The sequence below is a fragment of the Tiliqua scincoides genome, chromosome 7 (assembly GCF_035046505.1).
Source record: "Tiliqua scincoides isolate rTilSci1 chromosome 7, rTilSci1.hap2, whole genome shotgun sequence".
Taxonomy (NCBI): Eukaryota; Metazoa; Chordata; class Lepidosauria; order Squamata; family Scincidae; genus Tiliqua; species Tiliqua scincoides.
In genome coordinates this window covers 42,791,311-42,805,877 of record NC_089827.1, presented here as the reverse complement: position 1 = coordinate 42,805,877, position 14,567 = coordinate 42,791,311, and the positions used below count along the sequence as shown (strand labels likewise).

Genomic DNA, 14,567 nt, shown 5'->3' with positions numbered 1-14,567 from the left:
CACTAGGGTGGGGTGACAGAAGGGTCCAAATACTGGTGATCATAGAGAGAACTGTACCATGGCATTAAAAGGGAAGGACTTAAAAAAAAGGCATTGTTTTGGTTTCAGCCTTTCAGCTTTTTAGTTTATGGCAGACATTTTTAACTGAAAAATTCTAGATTTCCCACTGTAACCAAAGTAACTTTACACTGTCCTTGGAAGTCCTAATTAACATACCTGACGGGGAAGTTTATTCACTGATCGCAAGTAGTCTTTGTCTAATATGCAGTTCCCAAGAGCATTACCAAAGCACCTGGGAAACAAGAGAATCGACTTTTAGTATACAACTCTTCTTCTCATGGACATTTTGTACTTGCAAAACTACTGTGCATAGGTTTCCACTTACTTCAGTGCCCTCTTCAGTCCATCTGTAACTGCCTCTTTCCTTGCTTTTTCTAGAGACAAAGCCTTTGACTTCAAGCCTTCACTTACTCCATAGCCAACATCTTCATGGTATGACCCATCCTGGAATTTGAATAGAATATGTAACATCAGAAACAGAGGCCTTTGGGCTACAGTCATCCTTCTGTCTCTTACTCTCCATTCTTGCCTAATGGAGGACTGCTATATGCTCTTTTTCAGGAGTCCACAGGCACAAATCTAAATTATAACTTCATGCTAGGGGACACCAAATCAATCTTTAGAGCCACAGAAAGCCTCATCTTGGAGAATGAAGGTATGATGAATGAATGTTAAAACAGGATGCTCAAACCAAGCATTACAACCACATATTTTTACATGATCCTCGTACTTCATATTAAACACAAAAGTTGTGATCATTGTGTCAAGTAACACAAATATTATTATAGAATTAAAAACCCCTTCAGGTTTAAAAGAAGAGTGAAGCTGCTTACAAACTTATTGTAAGCAAATGTACTGTCACAAGACCCCTGTTACTGAGGTCCCCAGAAATCAGAAGAAGCTGCCTAGAAGCTGCAGAAATCAATGGGCCATGCCCCCAGGCATCTCCTGTACTGCAAACTGCCTCCTACCTCCAAGTCACCAGCGACACCCGTTCCCTTGTCATGACTCTGGAAGTTTGGGGAAAAAGAGAGGGCTTTGCACAAGAGGGGTTGTGGGGAGGCTTCCTCAGGGAAGTGTGCATGGCCTACCTTTGGTCGAGCTGAGCTAATATAATCCCTTTTGGATAGGATCTCTGCATTGGAAAACAGGCCTGAGATCCCATCCTGTGCAGGTGCTATTTCCCATGCGAGCCAGTGAGGCCTGCCCAAGAGTGGCCTTGGTGGATTAACTAGCCATTGAATCTTGGTGTTGGCGAGTGATGGGTTGGAGGTTCCAGCCTCCAATGGGGTTACTCTAGGCCACAGAGAGCCAGCCATTCCCGTCTGAGCCAGTGAGGCTAACACACTAATGGTATCTGAAGGGTTGATCTGCCAGTAGTGGTGAGTTTGCTTCACTGCACTGGTGGTGCGAGTGTGGAATAACAGGGAAGGGATAGTTCCCCCCCAACCCAGTTATTTTTCCTGTCATTAGGTAGGCCTTGGCAGGGTGCACAGCCTCCCAGGACAGCTTGGCAACTGCCTGATTGTCCTGGCACTGCTCGGCTGCCAGCAACCCTCACTACCTTTGGGGAGCTTACTCTTCTTCTTTCCTCAGTTCACTTTGAATTAGCTCCCAGTGAGGAAGGGAGTCTTGAATTGAGCTCGAGTTGCTCGACCTCCCCCATGTAGATGGTATAGCTATACTGCTGATTCACAATCAATTTGTGTCTATGGGCAGTCTTTCGATTGAGGGTCGGTTACCCTATCCTAGCTGAATTAGTCCCCAGGATGGGTTCAACCCCCACGCATCTGCAGGACACTGCTATAAGTGGAACTGCCCATAACTGCCTCTACCAACACAGTATTCCAGATGCTTGTACCTCTCCTGTAACAAGGCAAAATGGAACGAGCAGCCAAGAGTGAGTCGGGTAACCACAAGCAAAGGTTAGCTCCTAGGGCTGGGATCGGCAACCTGTGTTTTCAGAGCTGCATGCGGCTCTTTCAGCCATCTGCTCTGGCTCCTGCAGGCTAGGATTTAAAGGGGCAGGACGGGCGGCTGCTGCTCTGGCTCCTGCAGGCTGGGATTTAAAGGGGCAGGACGGGGCGGCTGCTGCTCTGGCTCCTGCAGGCTGGGATTTAAAGGGGCAGGACGGGCGGCTGCTGCTTTCCCCTTGGGCAGAGGGGGAGATTGTTTTGTGCAGGACGGGCTGCTGCTGCTGCTTTCCCCTTGGTGGGAGCAGGAGATTGTTTTGTGCTGCGGGGGAGGGAAAGGGGGGCTTGGCCGCTCCTACCTGGGAAGATGGTGTGCTGGGGCTTCGCCTGCTTCCGTAATGCGCTGTGCGCCCTCTACATCGTGTATATGGTGAGTGTGGCTGACAGCAGCCAGGCTCCCCTCCTGGCTTCCTGCCACCCTGAGTGTGGCTGGCAAGGGGTGGGGGCGCCAGGCGGGTGGGCTTCCAGTGGGGGGGTCGGTGGGGGGCGCAGAGGCAGGAGGGGGAGCCCAGGCAGGGCTGCCTGGGTGGGGGGAGGCAGGGGCAGCTCCCAGGAGAGGGCAGAAGGCACCTGCAGTCCCCTTGTGGGCATCTCCTGTGCACACAGCTGTGGGGTGGGGCTTGGCACAGTGAGGCAATGGGGATGACCTCACTTTTGTCTTGTAGGGCAATAGGTGAGGCAGAGCAGTGGGGGGGGGAGTGTTGACTTTGCAAGGGTGGGTGGGTGGGGGAGAGGGAGGCTGTGGAAGGGCTGCCTGTGTAACTCCATCTTTACCTTGCTTTTCTGGGGTGCCATGGGGCGCAGGAGGGCAGTGATGGGGCTGTGGGAGCCTTAGAAAGGGGTGCTCTTTCAAGAGCAAGAAAGATGGGGGTTGACCTGGGGAAAATGAAGAGTGCTAAATTCAAGGGTGCCGTCTTAGCATGAACCATCCCAATGTGTGCCCAGAGGTCCTCTTTTTCCAGGACATGTCCTATTTTTAGCCCCATGTCCTGGAAAAGAACTTAAATGTCCTGCTTTTCCCTGTGAGCAGGCAATGCATCCCCTCTAGTAATTAATAAATTATATGTAATACAGTTTTAAATTCAATAATAAGTAATTTTAAATTAGGCACATGAGATCAATAATACAATATATAATAAATATATAATCTATATATTGATCAATATATACTCAATATAGATGAGTGTTTTTAGCTTTTATTTCGTGGTCCTACATTTTTCTTCAATATCCTACATTTTGGGGTGACTTATCCTCTTTTATTGTTATGACATCTGGTCACCCTGTGTGTGCCTCAGAGTGCCGTCTCAGGGCCCAATCCTATCCAGTTTTCCAGTGTCGGTGCAGCCATTCTAATGGGGCATGCACTGCATCTTGTAGTGGGGAGTCAGTCACAGAGGCCTCCTCAAGGTATGGGAACATTTGTTTCCTTACGTCTGGGCTGCATCAGTGCTGGAAAGTTAGATAGGATTGGGCCCTCAGTCAAGATATCTTGACAATAAGTATATTCTCTGGTTAGCACAGGAAGGTGAGCTTGCAGCAGATCATAAAGGTAAAAAAAAACTATATATGCAGTTTTATCTTCATTTTAGATGTCAAAAGGGTTTTGTGGCTCCCGAGGTTTTCTTTCCTCCGGAAAACGGGTCCAAATGGCTCTTTGAAAGTTTAAGGTTGCCGACCCCTATCCTAGGGGATCCCATTTCCAGGGTGCCCCAGCTCAATTAAGGTGTCAGAATTAGCGAGGGTGCCTGACCATTACTGTGATTGGATGGTAGCCCAACGCTAGTTAGATGGATTTTCCTTTAGCTTCTGTATACTGGCCCCTCTCTCTGCTGCTCCAGCTGGGATCCAGAACTTGCACTTGGTGGGGACATGGACGAGGTTGTCGAGTGCAAGATCATCAAGGAGGTGGGGGCCAGGAGTTGTCCCTAAGAAGGAAACTATACATATCATACAGATTTGGGCAAAAGGAGCCATCTTATGGTCCTCCAGGATATCTCCTGATATAGCCATATCCACTGAGATGGAGTGAACTTTGTCCAATGGTTGCAGCTTTGGGGCTGACTTCATAACTTCACAAAAGTGCTTGATGAAAACTACCTTCAAGAAAAGTAAGATGTTAATTCTCATATCTGGGTAAAAATAGAGTTGTTACTTTATGGTGTCATCAGGTGTCATATTGTAGTTGTGATTTTAAACAATGACTGAAACAGGTAGATCTTTCTTTTTAAGGGTCACCTTTAGTAGTGAGTGTCAATGCATGCTGTGAGTAATATGGTAATAACTAACTGCATTGACGCACAGCCTAATACTATCCAGGATTGGGCTGTTAGAAGGAGGGGTTTACAATAGTGGAAGAGTCGTCTGTTTTTGCAAAACGGTTGTTGATGGCACATACAGTGCTTTGTTGATATTCTGTCAGCATGCCATAAGAGTGCCAGACCCTGCCATGCCCAAGCAGAGAAAGCAGAAGGACTGGGACCATAACTGGGCAGAGAAGACATAAGAACTGGGATGGGAAAAAGGTGGGTGTGGATCTGGCAGCGGTGGCGCATACCAGATCTCCATTTTAAACCTCCCTGCCCCTTTTCAGTCCTCAGACATATGCCAGCAAAGGGGTCGCATAATAGGAGACCCTTGTTATGCATAGACCGGCTCCTATGCAGAAAAAAGTACAAATGTTTTTTACTTCCCTCCCATCTGACCTTGGGTCAAACCCATGCCTCCCCACAGCTGCTGGATGCAGAATGTGCCTTTTTGGTGTGGCTGCATCGGTGCTGCTGGCAGAGGTTGGAGCCTTATTTTGTGAAGGACAACTTATTCTCAACATGCAGGATTCTGATGACTATGCAAGACCACAACTATGTTCTTCTACAATTTTAGAGTTATCGGCTACTGAAAGGGACAGTGCTTCATTACCAAATAGGTTTAGCATGGGTACCTAGAGTAAATGAATGGATGGAAGGAGGAACAGCACAGTTTTTGCATTGCCTTCTGTTTATTTAAAGTGACTGTAAGTCACCTTGGGTGCCTGCTGAAAGGAGGGGACAGGAGGGATGAAATCAAATAAATAAATAAAGCAAAATAGTAAAACTGGTGTAACTCAACCATTCTTCAACAAAATGTTCTGACATCTGAGCAACTCACACCTCTTTTCCATGGCTAAATATCTATAGGTAGGACAAATTCTATATAGGCAGGCCTGTGTCTGTATAATGGGGAATCTTCTGACAGGAAGAAGCAGGAAGTAACTTTAACATTCATATTGCAATGTACGTTTTGTATAATTTTTCATGCAGTTGCATATCTCTGTAAAATCAATTAGTAACACTGAACCCATCCAGATGCCCCATTTACCTTCAGCTGGACTTTCACAAAGGCGCAGACACCCACGTAGAACTTGCCATTATTTAGGTCAACAAAGTCTGCACAAGAGCAGAAACAAAAAAAGTTGCAGGAGTAAATGATCATTTTGCACAAAAATCATATCAATTACCAGAACCATCACACATTCAAATTCAAACCACACATAAGTGGAGTTTCTTTTGTTTTTTAAAAAAGGCACCATGACACTAAGCATTTACAAAAGTACATGCAGGATACAGAAAGTAAAGCCAAGAAGTTTCTTGCTGATTTTCTAAAGAGCTGAATAATGTTCACTCACAATGTAATGAATAGCAATTATTGTTGTTATGGCTGTTATTAACAAGAACTTATGGCAAACACAGCATGTACACTTGAACTGTGTAAGGTCTGAATAAAAATAAACTGGAAGACTACTGGTGGCAATGGCTCTGAAAAGAACATTGTTGGGAGCAGAGGAGGAATTCATGAAGAAATTCCCAAGCAGGTCACTGGCCTCTGAAGTATTAGAAGGATGATGCTTCAGGGAAAAGCCAATGCAGACAAATTACCATTAAAGGTATGACAATGCAGAATCTGGAGCATGCCTGGGAACAGTCTTGTAGCAGGGTGAACCACATGCTTCAAAGAACTAGAAATCTGGTGCATGGAATCAGCTGCTCTGACCTGAGATATTACAATGATTTATGATTGAAAATAATAGCCTCAATGCAATAGACACACTATGAAAGGATTAGAGAGGGATGAACGTTAAAAAATAAATAAATTCAGGCATCAACTCTTACTTAACAGTTACACAATTACCAGGCAGAATGGCTGTTGATGGAGGCGGTCCTGGGAGGGAATGAACCGAATGACAGTGGGTCCCACCTGTCTAATGCAGCAGTCACCAAACTTGTGACGGCTGCATGCCAGAAAACAGTGTTTTTCATTCGGGCTGGAGCTTACTGTTCCACTGGGTCACCACATGTATTCCTAGCAGATCGGGGAAGAGGGACGCTTTGCTGGTCGGCATCCTAGCAGGCTGTGCAACATAACGTCCAGGCAGATGTGACTGCCCAGAACATCCTCGTCTCCTGATCTACTAGCAATACACACAGTGACCCAGCAGAATAGTAAGCTCTCGTCATGGGGCGGAAGGGTTACTCCAAACCCGGATCCAGCCCCCAGGGTTAGGGTTTGGAAGGCCCTAGTCTAATGGAAACCTTCTAGGATGGACTGCAACATCTATTTTAATTTTTTTAGACTGAACAGCTTCATTAATAGTAATATTCTATGACTAAGAATATGAGGAATTATGGCTTCTGAGAATCTGAACTACATTAGGTATGACAGCATTGGTTCCCCAGCAGTAGAGATCACCTTATGTTTTAATCTCTAATGACTCTAGTCCTCTAATCAACTTCAATATGCCCAGTGAATTAGTGATACATGTGTAGGAGTAGGACATTCTCCAGCACAGTTTATTTTTCCACTCCAGTTTCAAAAACATGTTTCATGTGAAAATGTCTGAAAAGTCAGTTCTTCTATAGAAGTAGGAAATGGAGAAGAATATGAGAAACACAGAGAAAGAGAGCAGTGAGATCACATGGAAAACTAAGCAGGAACAGGGCTCAAAATAGGAGCATAATTCAGCAAATTCTATCTTGCCCCAAAAAACTGCTTTGTAGGAAAACCTATCTGCAGAGAAAGTGAGGTCAGTAATAAACAAAGGTAGATGTTTGGAAGTAGCTATAATGGGCATACAGAATGTGAATCAGGATTTAGCAGATGGATGAACTACTTAGTCACTGCACTTGTGGAGGTGACAGAGATACCACACAGATGAGACAACTTGTATTTAGGAATACAAATACAATCTAAGCTCATCAGTATCTGCCAAGATCACCTAGTCTGCCAAAGCCCAGTGCTGACACATAGTGAATTCATAGTCTTCTCAAGTGCCTTTGTGGCTTTCTGATTCTAGAAGCCATTTGTGATGCTACTAGAACTGCAATTTCATAAATATATTGTCCACTTTTCCATTCTGTTAGAACTTTGGGACTTCTTCAAGAGCCATCATTCTGAAGCACATGGAACATAAGTTTTGATCAGGTACTCACCAACATTCTGCTGAGTGACTGAATGAGCCCAGCCGTTGTAACCAAACATCTCATTGGCCAGGCTGATGACCCTGTGTCCCTCAATGTAGCAAACCTGAAAGCAAGAAGAAAGGAAATTTTACTGTAGATTTTGCTTAAAACCCACTGTATCAGAATCTGCATTTTCTCTTATTCTGAGCAATATAACTGGTCACCCAAACCACCAGACTTTGCATTAGAGATGTAGGCAAGGAAAGTATCACAACTCCAGGATCTCCTGTTTCCAACATGCCTGTTTGGACTGCTCTCTGAATAACCCTTTTCAGAACCTTATCCTTGATGCATGGCTTGGTAGTCAAGACTCTACAGGAACTTGGCTATCTCAGCCCAGAGATCCCCAGTGAGCTCCAGCAAACTCAGACATCTACTTAGCAGGCATACTGCTCCCCCTAGCCTACATTCTTTCCACATGCAGATCATTTGACAGCACAATCTGATCCCCCAGCTCCTCTATCTTTCCCCTTTCTCTACTGAAGGACTGAAGTGGTTGGCACCCTTTCTTCCAATGGGCACCTCTAATGGCAGTGGGTTTCCAACAACAGCAAGACCACAGCCAAAGGAGAGACCACAGCTGTGAGAGCCACAGCAGCACTCAGTGGATGGTCCTGGCTTCCTTGCGAGGGGCTGAAATAAATGCCCTTTTTTAGTACCTTTTTTCCCTTATTTTTGGACACCTCTAATCCCTCAGAGGCTACTGTGTTGGTTCAGAATACTAAAAGCTGCTTGGATAAGAACAGCCCCTCTGGATCAGGCCATAGGCTCATCTAGTCCAGCTTCCTGTATCTCACAGCAGCCCACTAAATGCCCCAGAGAGCACACCAGATAACAAGAGACCTCATCCTGGTGCCCTCCCCTGCATCTGACATAGCCAATTTCTAAAATCAGGAGGTTGCACATACATATCATGGCTTGTAACCCGTAATGGATTTTTGCTCCAGAAATTTGTCCAATCCCTTTTTAAAGACATCTAAGCAAGATGCCATCACCACATGCTGTGGCAATGAGTTCCACAGATCAACCACACGGTGAGTAAAGAAATATTTTCTTTTGTCTGTCCTAACTCTCCCAACACTCAACTTTAGTAGATGTCCCCTGGTTCTGGTGTTGTGTGAGATGGTAAAGAGTATCTCTCTATCCACTCTATCCTTCCCGTGCATAATTTTATGTCTCAATCATGTCCCCCCTCAGGCGCCTCTTTTCTAGGCTGAAGAGGCCCAAACGTCGTAGCCTTTCCTCATAAGGAAGGTGCCCCAGCCCAGTAATAATCTTAGTCGCTCTCTTTTGCACCTTTACCATTTCTGCTATGTCCTTTTTGAGATGTGGCGACCAGAACTGGACGTAATACTCCAGGTGTGGCCTTACCATAGGATATCCTCCTATGGTAGTCTTTGTCCTTTTTTTGGAACACCATTAACAAACAGGCGGTGGCAAAGCTGGGGGACGGAGAAGCCAGTCTGGCAGGGAGGTTCAGCATGGCGGGCAAGTGGCCCCTCCCTTTGGAGCCATTCTCAGCGGGGTGTGTGTGTAAAATGGAGCCGTATGGCTCCGTTTTGCCCCCCGCTGGAAATGGCTCCAAAGGGAGGGGCTGCTTGCCCGCCATGCTGAGCCTCCCTGCCAGACTGGCTGCTCCGCCCCCCCAGCTATGCCACCACAAACAGCCAAGCAGCTGGATGGGTTTTGCTTCTTTTCTATATCTGGGTTTCCCGTTATGCCAGGGAGAATGTAGAGGCCAGCTGGCTTTCTTTCATCCAACCAGGTAACATAATGTTGTCATCAAACGCTGTGATTTTCTGTGATCAGTTACAAGGATGCTTGGGTACATTTTGTCAGGTCTGCCTTTGGAACCTTCAATCTCCCATTCAGAAATGAGACCATGGATTCTCCTGTTTAGCACTTCAGGCAGTATGGCAGCTCAACGTTCAAGAGTCATTCAATGGGTTGTCATGCCTGACTGCTTGCAGATGCTATTGCAATTTGGCCTTAACCAACAAGCTTTGGATTCTGTGCTCTACTCGGATGGTGGTGTGTCCCTCCCCACCATTTACTTTGCCTGGGATGAGGGTAACAGTTCCTCGCCTTCTATTCAGCTGCTCACCCAGTAAATATAGGAAGTGAAGAGCAGGAAGGGGTGTACTAAACACTACCGCTAGGCAGCTCTCCCTTCAGTCAGCCTTCATTTATTTCCTAACATCATGGCTATCCCTATGAGCAGCACTGTTCTGTTCTGTTTCTGTTCCTGACCTCCCCGGTCACTGGGAAATTAGGAGATAATAAGGGAAGGAAAATAGGGCACAAGGTATAGGGGGTGGAGGTATAAGAGACCAGTCAGTAATGTTCCAATGAGGAAAGAGGAAGGGTAGAATAGTATAAGAATTGTGGATGCACCTAAAGAGTAGAGCAGGGGTGCTCAATAGGTGGATCACGATCTACCGGTAGATCGTGAGGCAAAATGAGTAGATCGCGGAGTGCCGGCCCCCCCCTTCAGGTGCCTCTGGGAGGAAACGCCGGGAGTAAGGTCCATTGTACTCAATGGGGCTTACTCCCAGGTAAGTATGGCTAGGATTGCAGCCTCACAGCCTAATCCTAGGCATGTCTACTCAGGAGTAAGTCCTGTTATACTCAGTGGGGCTCAAGGTACACCAACATACATTGTACACATAAATGTTATATGTTATGATGGTGCAAACATTGTAAAAAAAACTCTGGTAGATCTCCGGGCCTTGCTGGGTTTCAAAGTAGCTCTCAAGCCTCAAAAGTGTGAGCACCCCTGGAGTAGAGGATCTAAAAGGTAGCCTTACACAGAGGAGGAAGATTAAACTTCCCCTCCCCAGGAATCTGAAGCATCTGGAGTGAACAACAGGACTGCCCCAACCATGTCACACATACTAAGCTTTTCTATTTCTATTAACAAGAGGATGTTTTTGTCAGCAGATTTAAAGATTTTTATTTACAAACTGTGGCTTGAGAAAGAGATGCCTTTGATCTGCCTGCATTTGTGTTGTTTGGAGAGGTGGAGATCAGGCTATGCATTTTAAAGCCAGGGAGAGTTGTGTGAGTGAAGGTAAGCAGACAAAAGGAATGGAGCTGTCTGGAGATTAGGCAGCCAGATTTTCTCACAGGCACAGAGTGTCTCTGTTTCCCTGCTTATCTTGACTGACATCTTTATAGATGCCTGCGCTCCAAGAGCAGAGCCAGTGTAACAAGCCAGAATTCTCAATTCGGATGTAACGTGAAACCACTGTTAGGAATAACTACAGTTAAGAAGACAGCTTCAAACCATGGGTTCAGATTGTAATTTAGCCAGGAATAAACAACATTTTGGAGATTTGGCATAGACTAACAAACCACAGTTCAATATAATGTGTGAACCCAATCAGTTGCTACACAATCTTTAAGTGGTGTGTCAGAATAAGAATCATCGTAAGAGAAAAACAGAACACAGAATGCTTACATAGAAAATGAGAGCCAAGAAGTAACATGGTGCTTTCTATGTTTATAGCTAACAACAGCCAACAAAAATCAATGTAATATAACCTTGCAATCTGAGAGCTGTATATCATACACTGACCTCATTAAGATTCAGCAGAAAAATGTTTGTATAAAGTCAGGATACTGGCAAGAACAGTGAAATGGAGTATCAGCTGGGGGTATAAGGTATTACCCCTGCTAACTGAGTAAGAGGCACTTTTTCAAGTGGGTGCTCCTTTTTTTAGCAGGGGGAGAGTAACTGGCCCACCTCACCCCAGCACTGTCTGTTCTAGTGGCTGTCTGCTGGTATTCTTTTGCATCTTTTTAGATTGTGAGCCCTTTTGGGACAGGGAGCCATTTAGTTATTTGATTTTTCTCTGTAACCGCTTTGTGAACTTTTAGTTGAAAAGCGGTATATAAATACTGTTAATATAAGCATAATGTACAGGATGCAACTATTAAGTTGGTCACCAAAGCAGGTCCAATAGCAAAACACATGAGATTCTCAGTACAATTAGTTTGGAAGTGTATAAGAGGTTACAAGTGAGCTAAATCCTGCACCAAGACAAAAACCAGAACTATGCTTATTTCTTCAGTTCCCTGAACAGCAATTGAAAAGTCACTTTGAGGTGCTGAAGGAAGGTGGTCTCACACACACACACCCAAAGCGGACAGTGAGCAAATACCTCGATCAGATACCCCAATCTTCCCCCCCTCTCTCTCTCTCACACACACACACACACACTTGAGGGGGTCAAGATAATAGCTTTCAGGATGCTGAGTTTGGCCTTAGGGACACCAGCTACCAATATCCTTACTTTCGATTATGTAGCTTCTGAGAATGTAAAAAAAAATAGGGAACATGCTCTCCCGAAGTATTCAGAGAAATGTGGTGAACTATTTATGTAACTGATTTTCAGGACGAAGTATACAGAAACACTGTGTGCACAGACTTGTTTGTACCTTCTGTCCTCCTCCAGCTTGTCGGCTGCTGATGTATTCTGGGCCCAGTCTCTGTCGCAACGCAGCTTGGATAGCTTGATACTCATCGGCAGTATATTGACACTTTAACAAACATGCGCAGGCAAATACAAAAAATTGAACAGATTTATGCTATAGTATACATTGTTACTTTTCACTATGCTCTTGTGTTCTCCCCAGTTCAAGATCTGGTTCAATGACTTCTTTCCACATTGTAATCTTTTAATCTAGTCTTATTCATACAGATATCACAAAAAAAAACCTAATTTTTCAAGACTTGCACATTGACTCCCTTATGGCAATACCACAAAATTATGAGAATAAGATGACACTGAATGTTACCATAAACAGCCTCAAACTACATCTCTGAGATTACCCAAGTATAATTAAGGCAAATCAAACAGACCACTGGTAACATTTGCTTTTGCTCTTGATTCAGGACTAGGCTGAATAAAATAAAAGGGAAAGTGATCCTATGTGGATTCATGGCACACACCTAAAAGACTTCACATGATAGTCTTAAGCTGTTGTCCACTGGCCCTGTGCACTATCAATGTACCTAAGAAGCTACATTGTCTTTGTTATACTAGTTGCAAGTGGTGGGGTAGTGGTAGGCGTCCAAGTCAATGCCTGTTTGGCAGCCTGCCTTTTCTATGGCTTTCCCAAGCCACCTATGAGTTTTTCCTTGCTTCCATCTTGGTGATGTGAAAGTGCTTACTGCTGGAAACACATTTTTCTTTCTATAATTTATATATCGCCTTTCTACCACAGAATAGTATGCAAGACAGCTAATAATTCAAAACAATATAACAAAAGTTACAGAGATGTCAGATTAAATCACTATACATGAATTACAACTATGAAAACAGCAGTTTTAAAAATCTATTAACACATGAAGGTCAATCTAAAAAGCATGCTGGAAAGGGACATTTTTCACCTGAAAGATAGGCAGCAAGGTGGAAACCTCCTTGGGGAGGATGTTCCTATTCTAGGTGCCACAATGGAGAAAACCTTCTAATCTGTATTTAGGTATACCTCCTATGTATTTGCTCAGAAGGTGGTGACAGGAGTAGAGATGATTCCCCATGCACTTATCATGCTAATATTTCAGTGTATGTTATTTACCAAGAAAGGAACTTTCAAGTAGTAGAGATAGAACCCTTGGCGCAAAGGGAACTATTGCTGAGGTCCAAAAGAGAACAAGCAGCTAAGCTGGACTACCAAGAACCTGGAAGTTATGTTAAGCTCTGTGGCAGTGGTGTTGTGGCTTTTAGCCCAGATAAGTTTCAATGTACAAGGGTCGCCCAGAAAGTAATGCACCACATTTTTTTTCTCAGCCTACAGTAATGGTACGAATGCGAAACTTTAGATAAACATTATTTGAATTTTCAGGAGTGCGCACACAAATTTTTGGTTTCTTCAGACAGATAGCATAGCTGCAGCAATGTTTCGAAATGGTGTCTGTAAGTGATGTACGTTACAAGCAGCGTGTCGTCATTGAATTTCTCACTGCGGAAAAAGAAACTGTTGGGAACATTCACAAACGTTTGTGTACAGTTTATGGAGAATCTGCAGTCGACAGAAGTACGGTTAGTCGCTGGGCACAGAGGGTGAGGCCATTAGAAGGCGGTTCGGCAGAGCTCTAAGATTTGCAGCGTTCGGAGCGGCCATCCACGGCTGTCACACCTGACAAGATGCAGCTTGCTGATGTGCTCATTCGCGAGGACCGACGCATAACCACTAGGCAGTTGGCGCTGAAGCTGTCAATCAGCAAAGGAAGTGTGGATGCAATCATCCATGCTCTTGATTACTCAAAAGTGTGTGCACAATGGGTTCTGTGCTGTCTTACGGTGGACCACATATCTCTCAGAAAAAACATTTCTTCTGAGTTGCTGAAACGTTTTGAAAATGAGGGGGAAGCGTTCTTGTCCAGGATTGTGACAGGTGATGAAACCTGGGTTCACCATTTTGAGCCCGAAACAAAACGACAGTCAATGGAATGGCGTCATCCTCAATCTCCACAGAAGAAAAAATTCAAAGCAACTGCTTCCGCCGGTAAGGTCATGATCACTGTGTTTTGGGACTGTGAGGGCGTCATACTCATTGATGTGATGCCAAGAGGCAGCACCATTAATTCTAAAGCTTATGTGAAGACATTAACCATACTCAAGAAGCGCTTCCAGCGACTTCGGCGCCATAACAACCCAGGTGAATGTTTGATTCAACATGATAACGCTCGGCCTCACACAAGTTTGAGGACTTCGGAACACATCACTAAACAGGGTTGGACTGTGTTACCCCATCCACCCTACAGCCCTGACCTAGCTCCCTCAGACTTCCACTTGCTTGGGCCATTAAAGGATGCCATTTGCGGAAGACATTTTGAGGATGACGAAGAGGTGATTCACACAGTGCAGAAATGGCTTCATGACCAGAACAAGGAGTGGTACCGACAGGGCATACATGCCCTTGTGTCTCGCTGGAGGAAGGCCATAGAACTGGACGGAGATTACGTGGAAAAATAGGGAGTGTAGAAGAAACATCATTCTTTCTTGTGTGTGAGTTTCATTGTGTTCAATAAATA

The 14,567-nt window shown here is 44.8% G+C and overlaps 1 protein-coding gene across 2 annotated transcripts in view; it reads right to left on the bottom strand.

The window, feature by feature from the left end:
* Nucleotides 1-14,567, bottom strand: part of RAD52 (RAD52 homolog, DNA repair protein) — a 34,233-nt gene that overhangs the window by 8,985 nt on the left and 10,681 nt on the right. For both annotated transcript variants that reach the window (XM_066634361.1, XM_066634362.1), the window contains exons 3-7: nucleotides 11,966-12,067; nucleotides 7,496-7,589; nucleotides 5,388-5,455; nucleotides 386-504; nucleotides 217-292 (exon numbers count right to left, since the gene is read on the bottom strand). In XM_066634361.1, coding sequence (XP_066490458.1) covers nucleotides 217-292; nucleotides 386-504; nucleotides 5,388-5,455; nucleotides 7,496-7,589; nucleotides 11,966-12,067 — 459 coding nt within the window. The remainder of the gene's footprint in view (nucleotides 1-216; nucleotides 293-385; nucleotides 505-5,387; nucleotides 5,456-7,495; nucleotides 7,590-11,965; nucleotides 12,068-14,567) is intronic.